At 44.9% G+C, this 19560-nt stretch overlaps 1 protein-coding gene across 1 annotated transcript; it reads left to right on the forward strand.

The window, feature by feature from the left end:
• The first annotated feature begins 63 nt into the window (after nucleotides 1-63).
• Cct7 (chaperonin containing TCP1 subunit 7) lies at nucleotides 64-18574 on the forward strand. The gene is made up of 12 exons (XM_031382381.1): nucleotides 64-210; nucleotides 8946-9099; nucleotides 9925-10031; nucleotides 11223-11348; nucleotides 11675-11727; nucleotides 12189-12360; nucleotides 14935-15099; nucleotides 15989-16177; nucleotides 16734-16831; nucleotides 17198-17330; nucleotides 17736-17942; nucleotides 18164-18574. The coding sequence occupies exons 1-12, from the start codon at nucleotides 205-207 to the stop codon at nucleotides 18386-18388; spliced, it is 1635 nt and encodes a 544-aa protein (XP_031238241.1). The 5' UTR covers nucleotides 64-204; the 3' UTR covers nucleotides 18389-18574.
• The last annotated feature ends 986 nt before the right edge of the window (nucleotides 18575-19560 follow it).

The raw sequence follows: 19560 nt of genomic DNA on the forward strand, positions 1-19560 counted from the left end.
CGTCCCTGGACCTCCGGCTCCTCTAGTCAGCCGCCTCGGTAGCTAACCACAGAGTGGCGGAAGTGGTCCGTCCCCTTCCTCTCCCGGGCTAACGCCTCGCCAGAAGCTTCTGGGGATTTCTCCGGCGCGGAGCATTGTGGGCTTCCGTGGGCGGCCTCTAGGCGGAAAACTGAGGAGTTGCGGTGCCCTAAAGCCGCTTCCAAGATGATGGTGAGTGGCTCCCCGCGCATCCGTTGCCATCCACGACTCTGCGGCCCTGGTCCGCCACGCGGGCGGTCTACAGTGGCTCATCCCGACTCCCTGCCTGGGGGCGGCCTTGACTCAAAGTTAGAGCGGTTGGCGAGAGCCGAATGGGGCTCGCGATGCCCCTGGGCCTGGGAACCATGGATCTCATGGTGCTTGGGACCATGAACCTCTTATTCAGCCCGTTCCCCGCTTGGGTTTTCGGAACCGAGTGTGTGTTGAGCTATGTACCTCTACCATAGGGCCGGGGTTACATCTCCCCGGGAGGTGCGGAAGTGAAAGCGAGAGCTTGTAGGGCGCTCAGAGGCAGGGGCAGCATGAAGATCTTTAGGTTGCCTGCCACTATGGTCCTTTACGTTTCAGCATGCGGAGAGACAGAATCCTTCATTCCTGTTGGAACCTGTTCGTTGGGGGCATTTTTAGTTCTCCTGAATGTACAGGCCCCTCTTGGTGTTTGAAAAGGGCAGTTGATGTACACAGCACCAGAGATGGGAAGACCTGAGTTACCTTAAGCAGGAGAGTCTCTTAAAGGTCTGCCTGTAGTCCTTCTTCATTACCCCTTTATTCCTGACAGCATCAGATACCTCCCTTGTTCCCTGTGATACACCTGAGTTGTGAGCAGTGTCAACTTCCAAGACAGAATCCCGTGCGTTTGGCATCAGCACACTCATTAATTTTTGCTTCTTAGTGTCAATCCTTTGTCTACCTTTTGCAGCTTCTTCCTATCTCCATAGAGTCCACACTGACTCAAAAATCTGCCGTAAGGTCCTTCCTCTGCTACCAAATTACAGTTCCTACTCAGAAGGAACCCATACAGAAGCATGTCCGTGCTCCCTGACCCCTAGCGCTTGAAATTGATTTGGTTGGCAAAGGCCAGAGCTGAGGAGGAAATCCAAGAATTATATGTGCTGTAGTAAAATACTCATAATTGCTGCAGATGTCACCAGTGGCCCAGCATTTGCCAAACAAGTAGCAAACCTTTTATCAAAGGGTCCCAGACCAACACATTTGGGTTTTACCTGAATTACTGATTTTTGTTCTGCGCAGTTGGCTTGTTGGCCTTCTGGGTCTCCCTTCTTAAAATGTAAATCTTCACCATGCTATCAACAGGCTGGTATCTGGTGGTCTAGAAGCCTTTTGTAATGGAGAGTTAAAGGGGGCCCCAGAAATCCTGATTTTTCTGGCTTTGGTACATCTATAGCAGAAAGTGTCTTTTCCTTTTTGGCATTACGTTGTATGCTTTCAGTCATAGATACATAGTGCTGGTCTTGTTCTATAGAACATCGAGTCTAATGTTAATGGTAGTGACTTTGTTTTTATATTTTCAGGTACTAGGTATTGAATTTAAGGCTTCATTTGATCTATTACTTAGCTATAGCATGAACATTTTTATTTATATTTATTTTAGAGCAGTCTTGCTCTTTGCAACCCAAGGCTTGTTTGGAAGTCACTGTGTAGCCCACTGTGGTGATTGACTTTGTTAACCTGACACAACGTAGAATAACCTGAGAAGGAAGTCCCAATGAGGGATTGTCTAGATTAGGTTGGTCTGTGGGGAAATTAATTGGGTTACTTTAGTTGATATGGGAAGACCCAGCCATTATGAATGACACCATTCCCTGAGCCTGGACTGTATTAAGAGGAGAAAGCTAGCTGAGCACTAGCTAGTGAGCAGCATGCATACATTCATTTTTCTCTGTTCTTGACTGTAGATGGTGTGACCAGCCCCCTCAGGTTACTTGACACCCCTCCCCCACACCCCCAGCCAAGTAACAGACAGTATCCTGGATTTGTAAGCCAAAATAAACCCTTTTGCTTTTTTTGGTTTTGTATTTTGTTTTTCCTGGTCAGGGTATTTTGTCACAGAGACAAAGGGAACTAAAATATCTGGAAATGTGTTGAACTTATGATAATTCTGGCCTAGCCTTCTGGGTACCTGGAATTAAAGGTGTGCACTACTGTGCTCCATTCCGCTTGCTTTGTTTGTTTGCTTGTTTATTTATTTAGTGTGAGAGTGTGGGCCCTGTGTATACCACCACACCAGCAGAGAGATCAGAGGACAGTTGTCCAGGGATGTTTCTCACCATCAACCTTGTTGAAGAGTAGGAGCTCTTGTTTCTGCTGCTGTGCTGCATACTTAAGCCTAGCTAGCTAGCCTGTGAGCTTCCTGGTGGGATTACAGATGGATACAACTGACTTTTTATGAGCTCTGGTGGTTATACTTGTGTGTCTGGCTCCTTTACTCCTGAGCCCTTCCCAGGGATTCCTCTGACTAATTGTTTAATAAATAGTGTTGACTTTTATTTTATTTCTGTATGTGTGCCTGGTTACTATGTACATGTAATGCCCATGGAGGCCACAAGGTGTCAGATCTCTGGAACTAGAGTTAAAGATGTGGTGATCCACTGTGTGGATGCTAGGAGTGGAAGGAACCCCAGTCCTGGAAGAGCAGCCAATGTTCTTTGTTGTAAGATATTCTTCCAGTCCCTTAATAAACGATCTTAAGGAAAATGGAGAGGAAGATTAGGACGAAGTACTAAAGCCTTTTATGGTTCCCTTGTTGTGAAGGGACAAGAAGAGTGAGATAGGAAGTAAGGAATGGTGCTAGGCAATACTATTATCAGAGAACGGCAGAAAGGACCTGCCTTGTTTACCTGCTTGGCTTGTACTGCAGCCAGCCTTTTTTTCCCTTGTGGCTGGCCTTGATATCATAGCAGTCCTCCTGCCTCTACCTCCCAAGTAAACCCTGGGATCATAGCTGTGCACAGCCATGCCTGGCTTGGTATCAGAGGACTTTAGATCAGTGGTTCTCAACCTTTCTAAAGCTGCAACCCTTTAATATAGTTCCTTGTGTTGTGGTGACCCCCAACCATAAAGTCATTGCATTGCTACTTTATAACTAATTTCTGTTGTTATGTTTGACTCTAAAAGTGTCACAACACACAGGCTGAGAACCACTGCTCTTGACTGTCCTAAGGAATGATTCAGAAGGATCGTGAGACGGGACCTTTGGGGAAGCATTTTCCTTCTCAATGGAACCAAGGAGCAGGCCCTCTGTAGTGCCCCCAAGGAGATGGGACCTTTGGGGAAGCATTTTCCTTCTCAATGGAACCAAGGAGCAGACCCTCTGTAGTGCCCCCAAGAATGCTGACCATATAAAGAAGCCATTTCTGGTCATGAGACCCTGGTTATTGTGGGAAAAGGAAGGTGTTTACTCTTCAGAGCGTGCCTGACCCAGATATAGGGGGTCTCCTGACCAGCATGCTCTTCTCATACGCTAGCTTCATTGTTTTTATTACTTTGTGGTAAATTTGCCTGTAACAAGTAACGTATAGAATTGGGATTGTCTAGTGTTCCTGGCTGGACCTAGGAAGCATATATATATATATATATATATATATATCTTCCCCTTGTCTTTCTCTTTGCTAATACTCACTAAGACTTTATAGCCTAAACTTTTTTCAGTTCTCCTCTTACCTCTTTTATACATAATCAGTCTTAAAGTAGACTGATACATGCACTTCAACATATTCAAACCTTTTGTTTGTTTAGACTTTCACTCTGTGTGTGTGTGTGTGTGTGTATGTGTGTGTGTGTGTGTGTTCGTGTTCATGTTCATGTGGACATGTGTGGAGGCCAGAAAAGGGCAGTGAATTCGGTCTTGCAGATGGAGTTACAGATAGTTGTGGTATTCCAAACCAACTTTGTCCTCAGGGATAGCAGGCAGCCCTCCCTTTTAACTGCTCTGCTGTTTCTCCAGCCTCAAATCTATTTTTACATTTCACCCTTTATACTTTTTCTTAGACCAATACAACTTCATTTACTACTACTTTTAATATTTCTTTGATTTGAAAGCCTGTTTGTCTACAGCTGGTCACTTTTCTTTGAAAAAACAAATCGGTCTTTATTGGCTTATACCTTGTAGATATAGATACTATGACTTCTGCATACAGTTTGAGGCCAGCACCCTGGTAGTTTTTCATTCAGTAAAGGACAATGGCCCTCTAACCAAGTTAGAATGTGGTGTGTGGTGCTAAGTGCGTTTTAATTTTTATCTCATTGGACTACTAATGTCTTGTTTAGGACAATCTTCTTTTTAAATTTTACTTGAGTTGTATAAATGTTTTGGGTGCCTATAGTAGCCTGTGCATCAGTTGTGTATTTGGTGCCTATGGAGTCTACATGAGTTACAGGTGGTTGTGAGCTGGGTACTGGGACTCAAACCCTAGTCTTCTAGAAGAGTGGCCAGCACTTTTAATTGCTGAGCCATCTCCCCAACTACAAGTAATTAATGTCTTTTTGCCCACAACTGTGCCTTATTGGATCCCTTATTCCTGTCCGTTATGTTGCACTGAAACCATGCTCATAATTTGTCTGAGATCTGGTAAATGTACACTATTTACCAGCCTAAATTCAGTTGTGGGCCTTTTGGCTTTACACATATGACCTGTAGTGTTTTCAAGCTTCAGGGTATGTGTAAATATACTTGGGCTATTTCTGAAGTTCAGTCCCTGCTTTAGTGGATCTGGGATGCAGTAAGATATGCTGCACCAGAGGATTTTGACAGATAAGCCATTGGTTAAAAAATGTTTATGAAATAATCTAACAAAAACTTGAATAGTATTCTATGTTTTCTCAATGATTATACATTTTTATTTTAAGATGACATTTATTTCACCAAAAAAAGAAAAATGTAGTCCAGTTCTGTAGATTTAGCCTATCCTTTAAAAAAGAAAAAGAAGCCGGGCGGTGGTGGCGCACGCCTTTGATCCCAGCACTTGGGAGGCAGAGGCAGGCGGATTTCTGAGTTCGAGGCCAGCCTGGTCTACAGAGTGAGTTCCAGGACAGCCAGGGCTACAGAGAAACCCTGTCTCGAAAAACCAAAAAAAAAAAAAAAGAAGAAGAAGAAGAAAAAGAAAGCTGGGAGCAGAGACTCTTATCAGGGTCATTTCCAGCTCTAACATCCACTGGAGTCGAGAGTCAGGGAGGAGACATCACAGCCCCTACCATGATGTCTGCATAGAATAGCACTTCTTGGGAGGACAGAGCCATAGAAGGCTTCAACAACAGGAGAAAGACGGGCAGTGGTAGTGCATGCCTTTAATCCCAGCACTTGGGAGGCAGAGGCAGGCAGATTTCTTTGTTCAAGGACAGCCTGGTCTACAGAGTGAGTTCCAGGACAGCCAAGGCTATACAGAGAAACCCTGTCTTGGAATAATCAAAAAACAAACAAACAAACAGGAGAAAGGAAAACGGGCCAGAGAGAGGAAAGCAAAGGAATTCTGCACTTAGCAAGGTACTTTAAGATTCATGATTCCATTACAGGAAATGGGGTGCTGTGGAAAGTGAATTCTCTGTATAGTGGAAGCCCCAAGTTTCTGCCCCTGTCCTTCCTACTTCAAAAGCCTTAGCACTGTGTCCAGCCCATATACTGCTCACACAAAGACACATCCAGCAGGCAATCTACATGACTGCAGAGACTTGGGCAGCTCTCTGAAGCCTCTAACTAGAGTGCTCTCTGGCAGTGGGATCTCAGGCTGCAGTGTGCAACAAATTAGGGGTATCAAGGGAAGTAGAGTAAGTCTGCTGGCTGTGGGTGTGTTGGGGACTTGCAGCTGGAGCACTAGAGCAGGGTCTGCTCTGTGTAAAGGTAGCTACCACTGCCTCATGACAGTGGTTGTATTAGACTTGGAGCACTCAGTCTGGACATGTTTTAATACAGTGACTTTGCATCATCCATGATAGAAAGTGTGTGCACTCTTCAATATTGCTCACTATGTTGCTTGCTCAAGTCCACCATGCTGCCCAGACATCTCCTTTGCTTCAGTTTCCCATCTTAGGCACAACCCTGAGCCAGTTGGTAGACTTGTAATCCTTTGCCTAGGAACTGTTATCTAGGCCCCTTGGGGTGTCTGCTGCCTGTATACAAAGGCAGAATCTTTTGTGATGCTTTCACACTTGCTTGCCTTTCCTTATTGATGCTGGGGGACTTTCTGCCCATTGGCAGCTCTGCTGAGAGGTTTTGCCCTTGCTAGCTTAGAGTACTGTAATAGGCAGTTAGCATTTACAATTGTCCTGGCTAGTTTTATTTCAGCTTGACATAAGCTAGAGGCATTTGAGAGGAGTGAGCAAGGGAACAATGCCTTTCAATGTCTTTATTGCACTGCATAATAAAAAGTAAATTGCAATTGTATCTACTAACAAAGAAGTGACCAAGGGGCTGGAGAGATGGCTCAGCAAGCAGGTAAGAGCACAGACTGCTCTTCCGAAGGTCATGAGTTCAAATCCCAGCAACCATGTGGTGGCTTACAATCACCTGTAATGAGATCTGACAACCTCTTCTGGTGCGTCTGAAGACAGCTATAGTGTACTTAAATCTTTGGGCCAGACGTGGTGGTGCATGCCTGTAATCTCAGCACTTGGGAGGCAGAGGCAGGCGGATTTCTGAGTTCGAGGCCAGCCTGGTCTACAGAGTGAGTTCCAGGACAGCCAGGGCTATACAGAGAAACACTGTCTCGAAAAACAAACAAACAAACAAAAAAGTCAATTCTCAACAACTAGATGAAGACTCACGACTATCTGTACAGCTACAGTGTGTACTCATATACATAAAATAATAAGTAAATCTTTTTTAAAAAGTGACCATAAATATGCTGAGATGATGTCCCCCTAACTACTTCTGTTTGACATACAGAGTTAGTCCAATACTGAGAAAATGGCTCATGAAGGCTCAGGTTTAGATATATAGAGAGCTCTGGTTTGCCAGTTGCTATCTGCTAGTTCTTGAACACTGGAGGAAAGATACCTATCCTGGTTAAGTTTCTGTTGCTATGATTGAACACTGGGGTTGTCTTAGTTACTGTTCTGTTGCTGTGAAAAGACACAACCACAAAGGTAGCTTATAGAAGAAAGCATTTAAATAGGGGCTTGCTTATATTATAGTTTTAGAGGGTTAGTTCATTATCATCATGGTAAGGAGTGGCAGCAGGCAGGCATGGCACTGGAGAAGAAGCCAAGAGCTACATCTGGACCCACAGGCAACAGGCAGAGACAGAGATGTACAGACCCTGGGCCTGGTGTGGACTTTTGAAACCTTAAAACCAGTGACACAAACCTCCTAACCCTTCTCCAACAGTTCACTGACTGAGGACAAAGCAGTCAAACTTACAAGCGCCTGGGGGGACATTCTCATTCAAACCACCACAATGACCAAAGCAACTTGGGAAGAGCAAGGTTTATTCTTCCAGCTTACAGTCCACGATAAAGGGACTGAAACAGAGGGAGGGCATGGAGGAACACTCTAGACTGTCTTACCCACCTACCTACATTCCTTCCTTTCTTGTTTGTTTGTTTTTGAACGGTTTCTCTGTCCCAGATCACTGTAAGACCACGTGCCTCTGCCTCATACCACAACTTGGCTCAACCTCTTTTTTTTTTTTTTTTTTTTTTTTTTTAAGATTTATTTATATTGCGTGTGGGTGTTTTGTCTGCAAGTCTGTCTTCACACCAGAAGAGGGAATTGGGTCCCATACAGGTATAGATAGTTGTGAGCCCCCATGTGGGTACTGTGAATTGAACCCTTGACCTGGAAGAACAGCCAGTGGTCTTAACCACTGAGCCATCTCTCCAGCCCCCTCAGTCTCCTTTCTTAAACAATGCAGGATCACCTAGTACCGTCCCCAGTGGGCTGGGCCCTCCAACATCAAGAGAATATTTTATATTCGTGTCCATAGGCCAATTTGATGTTGGCATTTTTTTTTTAAAAAAAAAAGATTTATTTATTATATGTAAGTACACTGTGTCTGACTTCAGACACACCAGAAAAGGACATCAGATCTCATTATGGATGGTTGTGAGCCACCATGTGGTTGTAGTGATTTGAACACAGGACCTTTGGAAGAGCAGTCAGTGCTCTTAACCGCTCGCTGAGCCATCTCTCCAGCCCGATGTTGGCATTTTCTCAGTTGCTGTTCCTCTTCCCAGATGATCCTGGCTTGCATTAGGTTGACAGGAAACTAACCAGTGCAGTCTCCAAGCAGGCCTTTACACAAGCAGCATTTCTGCTGTCTCATAGCTTCTAGAGTGGTGGTGTGAAGGAAACCCCTGCAGGGATGGGGACTCTTCTGAACCAATGCTAAAAGAAAGACAAAAATGTCTCTGAGGTGTGACTAGGATTGAGTCACATGAAGGCATTTTGGAGTGGGTATGAGGGCATTGCTGTGTGGAGTCAGTGTGCCACTTTGGAAGGTAAGACAAACATGTTTTTTTGTGTGTTGCTACATTCCATCTAAGGTCTCTGGTAAAGCTGCCTTCCTGTGCATCTCTAGGACAGTGTCTCAGTTTCCATACCACTTCTCCTCTGCTTCTCTAACCCAAACCAGTAGGTATTTTATTGGGGATGGAGGTGCAAAGTAGAGCCTGGTTTTTTTGTGCTGTATGCTATAACCCGGTTGTGAAGCACAAGACAAAATGTCAAAAGTTGAAAGGGCCATATGGGAGAAATCATAGTTTATTGTTTAGACTTCTTTATAAGTAGTGTCTCAGAATTTGGCATGGTTGGGGAGTCAGTCTGGGTAGCAGGAGAATGTGCTTTTAAAAGTGTGGATAACTCAGCCATGGTGGTATTGGGAGCATCCCCACTCACTGTCCTGAGTCTCAAGTAGCAGATGATTAAAAGCAGTCAATTGTTCTCTCTTCTCCAGCCCACACCAGTTATCCTGTTGAAAGAGGGTACTGATAGCTCTCAAGGCATCCCTCAGCTTGTGAGTAACATCAGTGCCTGCCAAGTGATTGCTGAGGCTGTAAGAACCACTCTGGGTCCCCGTGGCATGGACAAACTTATTGTGGATGGCCGAGGTAAGTAAGTCTTTATGGTCATCCCTCAGAGCTTTGTACAGGAGAATAGGTACCTAGGGAGTATGTGGGGCTCAAGATTGCCATCAAAAATCCCATTGCTTGCAGGATCTCTCCTAAGGGATTAATCACTCTGAAGCTGGATACAAGGCTCTGAATGCTGAACCCTATTGGGATCTGTGGAAGAACCTGGCTCAGAAGTCTGTTGCCTTCTAGTAAAGTGGCCCAGAGACATAAATAGAATAGTCGGGCTAAAGAGATAGATGAGGAAAGCTTGCTGCTCTTTCATGTGACCAAGATGGGTTCCTAGTACCTATGTCAGGCAGAGATACTAGGATGTGCATTATATTCAAAATATCTTAACTGGTCACTCATATTTTGAGATAGTATAGCCTGGCTATCCTTAAGCTGGAGAAGGATAGCTCATTTAGCTCCCTGGGTGCCAGGTACTATTGTGTAACACCATACTTGGCTATTTAAAACATATCTCTGTGTTCAGTTAACCTGTACTCAAAAGAAGGGCAGGAGCCCACAGTACTTAAAAGCTTGTGTGTGATCCAATCCCAAGAAAATGTGTGCATGGAGTCCAGGTCCAATAAACAGAATAAAGTAAGGGTTAGGGCTGGAGAGATGGCTCAGCAGGTAAGAGCACTGGCTGCACTTCCAGAAGTTATGAGTTCAATTCCCAGCAACCACATGGTGGCTCATAACCATCTGAATTGGGATCTGATGCCCTCTTCTGGTGTGTCTGAAGACAGCAGCAGCAGTACTTATATATAAATCTTTAAGAAAGAGAGAGGGGCTTTAAATGTTCTGTCTTTCTCTAAGGCAAGGCAACAATTTCTAATGATGGGGCCACAATTCTGAAACTCCTCGATGTTGTCCATCCTGCTGCAAAGACTTTAGTGGACATTGCCAAATCCCAAGATGCTGAGGTAAGAAAGTCAGACACAGAAACGTAAGTGGAGGCTGGAACACGTGCTTGCTTTACTGCCTCTCTCTTCTTCTCACTGAAGATTTTCTTTTTTATTTAGATCTAAAATTATAATTGCGTATTTCATACTTATAGAAATAGTTACAATTTTTTTGGCGGGTCGGGGCAGGGTCCCCCTGTAGTTCAGCTATCCTAAAGTTTGCTATGTAGACCAGGCTGGCCTTGTATTTACAGAGATCTGCCTCCCAAGTGCTGGGATCAAAGCTTTTTTAAATTAAAAACTTTCTAAGGGATGTTTACCTTTCTTCTTGGTACTGTGTAGTTACTTGTCATGATTGTGAAACTATTTCTTACTACTTTTGTATATACAGTAAAGTACATTGACTAGTTCTATGTCACTTGACACAAACTAGAGTTATTGGAGAAAAGCTTTAATTGAGAAAATGCCTCAATAAGATCAGGTTTTTGCTTTGTTTTGATTTGTTTTGTTTTTTCAAGACAGGGTTTTTCTGTATAGCCCTGGCTGTCCTGGAACTCACTCTGTAGACCAGGCTTGCCTCGAACTCAGAAATCTCACTGCCTCTGCCTCCCAAGTGCTGGGATCAAAGGCATGCGCCACCACTGCCTGGCAAGATCAGGTTTAAGCGGGCCTATAGAGCATTTTCTTAGTGATGGATGGGGAGGGCTAGTCTATGTAGGTGGTACCACCTTTGGGCATATGGTCCTGGGTTCTATAAGAAAGCAGACTGAGCAAGCCAGTAAGCAGCATGCCTCTGTGACTTCTGCATCAGTTCCTGTTTCCAGGTCCCTGCCCTGCTTAAGTTCTTATCCTGACTTCCTTTGATGATGTACCGTGATGTGGAAGTGTAAGCCAATTAAAGTCTTTCCTCCTAAGTTTCTTTGGTCATGGTGTTTCGTGAAACCCTAAGTTTGTATTCTGAGAGTGATTGTGCCCAGGCCCTCTGGAGAATGGTGATGTCTGGAGAGTTAATCTTGTGCCTCAAGGCTATCTGAGAAAGGTTGAAAAAGCTTTTGCTTTTCCATTTGTTGTAAAATTTGTGGATTTCTGGGAAAAGAGCTTGACGCCCAAACAATATCCACTTTAAATTGGTAGGTTGCCTAAAAATGATTTTCAGTGTTTCATTCCCTGAATACCAGGAAACGTGTATGTATTCTTGCCATCCTCTTCCAGGTTGGTGATGGCACCACCTCAGTGACCCTACTGGCTGCAGAGTTTCTGAAGCAGGTGAAGCCCTATGTGGAGGAAGGCTTACACCCTCAGATCATCATCCGGGCTTTCCGCACAGCCACCCAGTTGGTATGGCTACATCATTTCATTTGATCTACACCTAGGAGCCTTAACATTTCTGTTAGAATAATAGGATAATGCCTTTCCTGGGGTATGGAGGAGACACACAGTATGTGGGCATTTCCAGCCATCTCCCTGTTCTACCCCTCAGTAGCTGTTAAGCATTGCAGTCCAGCACCAAGTCCTGGAAGTACCTGATGATTCTTCAGAACACTGAGAGTTTCCCAAGCGGCAGACCTTTACATTTTCTTAAACAGCTACACCTTAGCAGTAGTTGGATTAACTTCACTGTTCGATGTTTAGCATGAGACTCATTCAACTTGTGTTTTTGGCAGGCTGTTAAGAAAATCCAAGAGATAGCTGTGACTGTGAAGAAGCAAGATAAAGTGTAAGTTTCCAGGGGCTGTGTCAGAGCCTTGATATTCTTGAGGCCAAGTAGGGTGTTGTGGCCAAATAAGCATGTTACAGACTTTGTATAGGCAGGAGGCTTTTTGGTTCCTGACAGACCCTTTGCTGTAAAACATGAAAGAGGCTAGAGAGTGTCTGCAGCACTCCATAGAGCTGGCACTGGGGTGGGGGTGGGGGATTATTATATCTGCTGTCTGTCCTAACAATGGAGAAGGTGAAAGGTGAAGAAAGGTGGGTGGTGAATTTTGGTTAGAGGGACAGTAATGGAGTGATGTGTATAGCTTCTAAAGTAGATTTTTATTTAAATGACGGGTTGATGCTGCTTGTGTCAAATGCCACACAGTGTAATGGTTACCGTGTAGAGTGTTGGATGGAATGCACCACTGCCACACTGTTAGTAGAATCAGGTAAGTTCAATGCCAGTTCTTTCCTGTGCTGCAGAGAACAGAGGAAGATGCTAGAGAAGTGTGCGATGACAGCCCTGAGCTCCAAGCTGATCTCCCAGCAGAAGTTCTTCTTTGCCAGGATGGTGGTTAATGCTGTGATGATGCTTGACGAGCTGCTGCAGCTGAAAATGATTGGCATCAAGAAGGTGCAGGGTGGAGCCCTAGAGGTGAGCCTGTTAGGGCCTCCCTAGACAGTAGACCGCTTCCTGAGGGAGAGAGTTTGCAGTATGGGTGAAGGGAGAATGAAACTAAGGCAGGAAAGTAGATGTGACTGCTCTGCCCATACTGCCTGTGTTCTTTGCATCTGTTTGCTTATCATCAGGATGGGAAAGTGGACCCATGACAATTCAGAATCTTCTTTCTTTGTGTCAGTGTCAGGGTCTATAGAAGGATTCTTTGAGATAAATTACTTGTGAGTTCTCCAAAGATGAGTAGTGGAGGTATTTGGCAATTCACTCTCCGGGGATACTGTCAAAATGTTAATTTCTTTTGGATAGATGATAACTAGTTCAGACTAAAGAGAGCTTAGAGTTAACTGTCATATAACCACTTCTGCCCCTTATGTAGCCACTGTTAACAGCTTACATAGTGTAATCTAGAATTTGTATACACAGTGAGTGTGTGTGCATGCTATTTTAATGCCAGTGGTTGCTTCTGATGCATGCTGGTCTTCTGTACCATGATTTTATGCATATAAGCACCATTGTAGCAATTGGTCTGTCCAGTACATCCTGTGTTGTCTGGAACAATAGCCCCTTTCATGTGTAAGTATGGAAAATAACAGCTAATGCAACAAGCTGAATTTTAAATTGATTTGTTTTTATTTAAATATCAACGTGTGGTTGGTGCTGGCTGTATTGGAAGGCATAGCTGTGATTCATTTTTAACAACTATCTAAACACATTCTTTGACATTAGTTTATTCATGATGTTTTCTTTGCTGGCTGGCCTGCTTTACTCTTAGGCTTTTCTTAGAGTGGGAGCCATTTGTATAGGACAACTCATCATATCTTCTGGGTGGAGGAGAGTGAGCAAGATTGTACATGTGCCACACAGGTGCTCTAACACTGCAGAGTGCCAGGTTTTAGAACTGATAGTTTAAACTGGCACACTTGAATTTTCCCCAGCGTGCTCAACATTTCATTACATTCACAAAGAACTCTGGTTTTGCCTCACTTCTATTTCAGGCTGGCCTCAGACTTAGGATTTTCCAGTCTCTCCTTCCTAAATACTGGGATTACAGGCTTTTACCAGTATGGTTGGCCTTTTGTAAAATACTTAAAGAGGCTGATGAGATGGCTTGGTGGGTGCAAGGATAGGAACCTTAATTAATGTCCCAATACCCATACAAAAGGTAACCAGCATGCCTGGGGTGGATTGGAGGCAGATGAAGATGTCCAGAACCTCCTGGCCATCCATCCATTCAGTTGCTGAGCTTTAGGTTTGTGTCTCAGAGAGTTAAGTACAGAAAACAGAGTGGCTTATGGATAGAGCACTTGCTGCATTAGCTTGAGGTTAGAAGTTTGGATCTCCAAAGCCATGGAAGAGCCTGGTGGGCATGATGGTCAGACCACTGTCACATCCTGTCTTGCTTGATTCCTTCAGATCCATTCTGTGTTGCAGGGTGACATTCCTATATCTCTTATGAATCTTGTACACCTAGACCAAAGCTTTAGTAGGGCCCTTAAGATCCTTCTACACTGGTCACTGGTCCCTTTCCCCCTTTTTTGCTTCTGTACTCTGACTATCTGATCCCTGCCCTCTATTTTGTATTCCAGCAATTCACAAAGTTTTTCATCCTGAGTCTACAAGATAACAGTGCGTGCATACACACAACTACTATTTTATTTCCACTTCTTTGAACTACCTCTCTCTTTTACTGTTTGACAAATTTCTGCTTACCATCATGAATCAGTGCCACTTGAGGTTATGGGTGTTGAGTGGTACAGGTTTGGGGACACCTACTGCTCATTGATCCAATGTGGCAACTAATAAACTGGCAGGCTTTCTCAGGGAATGAGGAATGATTTGTTAAGAACGGTTGCTGAGCCGGGCGGTGGTGGCGCACGCCTTTAATCCCAGCACTTGGGAGGCAGAGGCAGGTGGATTTCGTGGTTCGAGGCCAGCCTGGTCTACAGAGTGAGTTCCAGGACAGCCAGGGCTACACAGAGAAACCCTGTCTTGAAAAACCAAAAAAAAAAAAAAGAACGGTTGCTGAGAGAACTTAAGTCACATGATAGTGAAGTCAGTCCCACAGGCCTGGTATTTAAATCTGGCTGCTGGAAGTTATGTACAGTTTGAACAAGTGGAAGGGTTAATGGGTAAAGAGCCACAGGGATAGCTACCAACAAAACATCCAGGCTCCAGTGGCTGTGATGTATGTGTGCAAGCAATAAAGAGACTTGAGAGTGAGGCTCCAATGTTGCACATTGTGTCTGCCTTTCCCTACCTGCCTGTTCCTTTGTTGGCACTGCTCTGCATAGGTAGTTGTTCTGTGGCAGCTACATCAGAGGCCAACTATAGGGGACAGCCCAGATACCCCGTACCATGCTCATCTCTACAAACTGAATGATATCTCACCTTAAAGGAGGGTGTAAAATGTATTCTGTGTCACTTCACAAAAGAAAGATGGGGTTGTCCCAGATTTTGTGATGGTGATAAGACTATTAGAGTGGGTATGATAAGACTATCATTCTTTTAGTTCATGGACTGATTGGATTTTGATCTGTCTGCTTTAACCAGGAGTCTCAGCTGGTGGCTGGCGTTGCATTCAAGAAGACTTTCTCTTATGCTGGGTTTGAAATGCAGCCCAAGAAGTATAAGAACCCCAAGATTGCCCTCTTAAATGTTGAGCTTGAGCTGAAAGCAGAGAAAGATAATGCTGAAATCAGAGTCCACACAGTGGAGGTAGGCTCCCCCAGTGGGGATGGATGGGGAAGTGGGTCACTTTCTGGGTAAAGGCTCTGGTCTCTAGGCTGCTAAGCTCTGTTTCTTGGTGTGGTGTGCTCTCTTGGTCCACTAATTTTCTCTCTTTGTTCTCCTTAAATGACTTCCACCTGGGGTAATTTGAATGTGAAAAGTTATTGAGGGACTGTACTCTCTGCCTCTTGAGGATGGGCTGGGCCCTATAACCCCCAAGTTTCTGTTTTGTTTTCTTTTCTCCTTGGTAATGGTAATTAAACCTAAAACTCACTCACATAAAGTAGAGCCTTTTTTTTTCTTTTTTCTTTTGAGACAGGGTCTCATTGTGTAGCTCTATCCTGGAACTTGTTGTGTAGACCAGGTTAGCCTCACAGACATCCGTCTGCCTCTTCCCCGAGTGCTGGGATTAAAGGTGGATGCCACTCTGCCTGGCTTGCCTGGCCTTTTAGAAATGTTTATTTTGAGATGAAGTCTTGTTAAGTTGCTCAGACTGGCCTTGACTCTGTAATTTTCCTACCTCAGTCCTGAGTATCTGGGATGACAAGCTTGAGTCTCATAGACTCTGTTCCCAAGGCTGCCTCTAGGTAGCAGTGTCTCCAAGCACAGAATGGCTTTTGTGATAGGATAAATCCCTAGGCACAGCTTTCAGAAGAGGTTACCTCAGCAGTGCCACAAATTCTGGCAAAGCTCCTTCCTCGAGGTTACTCTGTGTGTTTGTGTTTCAAAGTGTTAAGTGGTTGCTGTTAACAGTTCTTGTGAATTTGGACTGTTGGCCCATTCCCAATAAATCAGCATGTTTTCATTCAAGGGAAGAGTTGGATTAGCCTGTCATATATACCATTCCAATCACCCTCATCTTTTTGGGGGTCTCTAGGATTACCAGGCAATTGTTGATGCCGAGTGGAACATTCTCTATGACAAGTTAGAGAAGATACATCAGTCTGGAGCCAAAGTCATCTTGTCTAAACTCCCTATTGGGGATGTGGCCACCCAGTACTTTGCTGATAGGGACATGTTCTGTGCTGGCCGAGTGCCTGAAGAGGATCTGAAGAGGACGATGATGGTAAGAAACCTTCATGGAGTGCTGCTTATCCTTCATGGCCCTGAGCTTTTTCCTCTGACCCTGATATAATGGAATAGACTATCAAGTTGTCTGTATGTTAACGCTGCCAAGAAATGCCCCAACCCAGTGTCTGTATGCCCAGTAATAGAAACTCGTTTGAATTCACTGACCAAGATAGGTCAGGAAGTGTGTAGTGCACAGCCACCAGCACTGTGATCCGCAGATTAGGCTCAGTGGGTATTTGCTTGCAGCCAGGGCTTTCCTTCTTAGGCTGAACCTGTAATCTAAAGATGCTCCTGAGCAGATTGCTGGACCCAGAGCATGAGACATCAGGTCCCCATCTCCTTTGAACAAGACTCTACCCTTCCTTTGTGTGTTTGTTCTGTTTGGATTTTTGTCTTTCTGAGGGGTAGTAGGGATTATCCAGAGGTCAAGGTAAGGTGGGCAATCCTATGCAGAGGGCTCAGGTTCTTTGGCAGATTTGGCTTGGAAACTGGCTTAGTGAGTGGGTGGCAGGAGGCCAAGTGGCCTTGTTGATGTTTTCCTTGTTCCTCAGGCTTGTGGAGGCTCAATCCAGACCAGTGTGAATGCTCTGGTTCCAGATGTGCTGGGCAGCTGCCAGGTGTTTGAAGAGACGCAAATTGGAGGAGAGAGGTGAGCCTATGCTTTCAGTTCCCAAGAACTGCTTGGGACTTCGAAACCCTTTTTGGTCATGTTTTGGGTATGGTATATAGCCTGTACTGTTCTTTTTTCAAGGTGGTATTGTTAGGGTGTGGGGGATAAAGAGGTCAGGTACAGTGTTACAGAAGGGGAGAATTTCTAATTGGATCTTGGCTCCAATTCCACAAGCTTTGATGCTCCGGTGATACCACAGTAGTCCTACCTGAAAAACTACCTTTTTAAAGTTAGGATGGACAGCCTGAGTGAACAAGAACTTCTCCCTCTTGGGAAGGCTTGGCAGGGAGCTCACATGGCAAGATGGCAGCAATTCATGTGTACATCATTGTGTTCTGGACATAGGTACAATTTCTTCACTGGCTGCCCTAAGGCCAAGACATGTACCATCATCCTCCGTGGTGGCGCTGAGCAGTTTATGGAGGAGACAGAGAGATCCCTACATGATGCCATCATGATTGTGAGGAGGGCCATCAAGGTACTGGGTTGACAGTCCCCTAATCAGCTCTAATCCTGGAGCTGATAAGGTTGGATTTCATGTACTGTCCTTTCCTTGGTGGCATGTTGGGCTTTGATTTCCTCCTATAAACCAGAGAGTAGATCTTCATTTGCCCCCAAATCATGAAGAAACTTCAGCCTCACATAGGCAGCAAACTGTCCTGAAGTCACCACCCCCATGCTATGGCTGACCTTGACAGTGACTTTAAAATACCTAAGGTTAAAACTGGGATGTGCTTCATGCTTGCTGTGTCTAGATTCCTGAGGCCTGGAAGGTAGACAGAAAAAGTCAATAGACACTTTTCTGGGCTGGAAGATTTGCTTTGTGGCCCAACTTGAAGCCTTGAGCTGGGCCACTGCATTGTGGTGTGTTTGGTTTCTGTAGAACGACTCTGTGGTGGCCGGTGGAGGAGCCATTGAGATGGAGCTTTCCAAATACCTGCGGGATTACTCAAGGACCATTCCAGGGAAACAGCAGCTGTTGATTGGGGCATATGCCAAGGCCCTGGAGATCATTCCACGACAGCTGTGTGACAATGCTGGCTTTGATGCCACAAACATCCTCAACAAGCTGCGGGCTCGACATGCACAGGTGGTTATGCTCTCTGGGATTCAGGGATTGGTGGGTGATGTAGGCACTAGGTGGTGTGCCTACTGGGAATACAGTTACTACCAGGTACAATGGGCAACTGCCTCCTGCTGTAGTGCCAGAATTGGAAGCAGGTGTTGGCTGGGGTCAAGTCAGGTTCCTGAAGTCCTTTGGCCCTTTGGAAGGTACAGGAACAAATGTTCCATGGTGGCTTTCTGTTTCAGGGGGGCATGTGGTATGGAGTGGACATCAACAATGAGGACATTGCTGACAACTTCCAGGCATTTGTGTGGGAGCCAGCCATGGTGCGCATCAATGCTTTGACAGCGGCTTCTGAGGCTGCATGCCTTATTGTGTCCGTGGATGAGACTATCAAGAACCCCCGCTCCACTGTGGATGCTCCAGCTCCAACAGCTGGCCGGGGCAGAGGCCAAGGCCGCTTCCATTGAGAGGCAGTCCTTGTGAGGTGAATGGGGGGTGAGAAAATGGTTGATTATCTGCAGTTTTCTCACCTGAGGTTATTTAAATAAAACTTAAAGTTATTTGGTCAGTGGGTTTTTTTCCCCCATAAACATTTTCCTGCCTTAGAATTTGAGTCATGGATATTTGGAAATAAAAGTAAAGAATTGTGTTGACCTGCTGCTTTCTCTGCTGTAGTGGCCCTTGTCTAAAAACCTCAGTGGCCATCACACAACGCTGTGTGTCTGCTCTGCCCACACTTCATAGTCTCTGAGCTCTGGTGTGTTTCCTCTTGCACTATTTTAAATAAAAGCACTGGAAAGTGTCAGGGTGTCACATAATCTCTGGACTTGAGCTTTCTAAGGCCTTGTAAGAAAACGGCTATTGTCTTGTTCAGAGTCCCTTTTTGTTTAAACTGATACTGTGGATTGAACCCAGGGCCCTGTGAGGTGTGCTAGACAACCACTTGCCATGTAGCCACATTCCTAGCCTTATTTTCACTTTGGGTTGATCAGTCTTTCTGCTCTTAGGGTTTTACTAAATTGCCCAAGCTGGCTTAGACCTTTGTATCCTGAGTAAGGTGGGACAACTGGCTTGTGCCTGCTACCATCCCAGCTCCTTTCTTCTGATCAGGAGCAGGTAGCTATCAGCACAATAGACTGGCAGGATTTACCAGTGCCTCAGTTCTACTAGCTGCCCCAAGCTACAGCTGTAGTAGTCATTTTGAATAACTGAAGTTCTTACTCCCAGAAAAGTCTAGGGTGATTAGAAAACCCCATGAGCCTTGAACTCATGGTTAGATGACGTAACCAGCATGAAGTATCTGGCTCTCAAGGATTACTTGTACAAGAGTTTCAGCAGTTTAAACAGGACTCGAATCAACACACAAAGCCTGGCTTCCTCCTATCTCCGTGTCCTTAGCTGCAGGAAAACTGTAAGGAGGCCTGAGGATGTCTGGTGGGGTGCTTACCTAGCATGTGTAAAATCCTGGGCTCAACTTCCATGGTCACATAGACTATGATACATTCACACATGTACTCCCTGGCACTAGAGAGCTGGGTCAGAAGCTAAAGGCTATCTTTAGTATCTGAGTTTGAAGCCAGCCTGAACATTAGACTCAGAAGCAAAGGGTAGGGTTTGGTGTCTCACAATTTTGGCTAGA

This window comes from Mastomys coucha, unplaced genomic scaffold, assembly GCF_008632895.1.
Source record: "Mastomys coucha isolate ucsf_1 unplaced genomic scaffold, UCSF_Mcou_1 pScaffold20, whole genome shotgun sequence".
NCBI classification, from domain to species: Eukaryota; Metazoa; Chordata; class Mammalia; order Rodentia; family Muridae; genus Mastomys; species Mastomys coucha.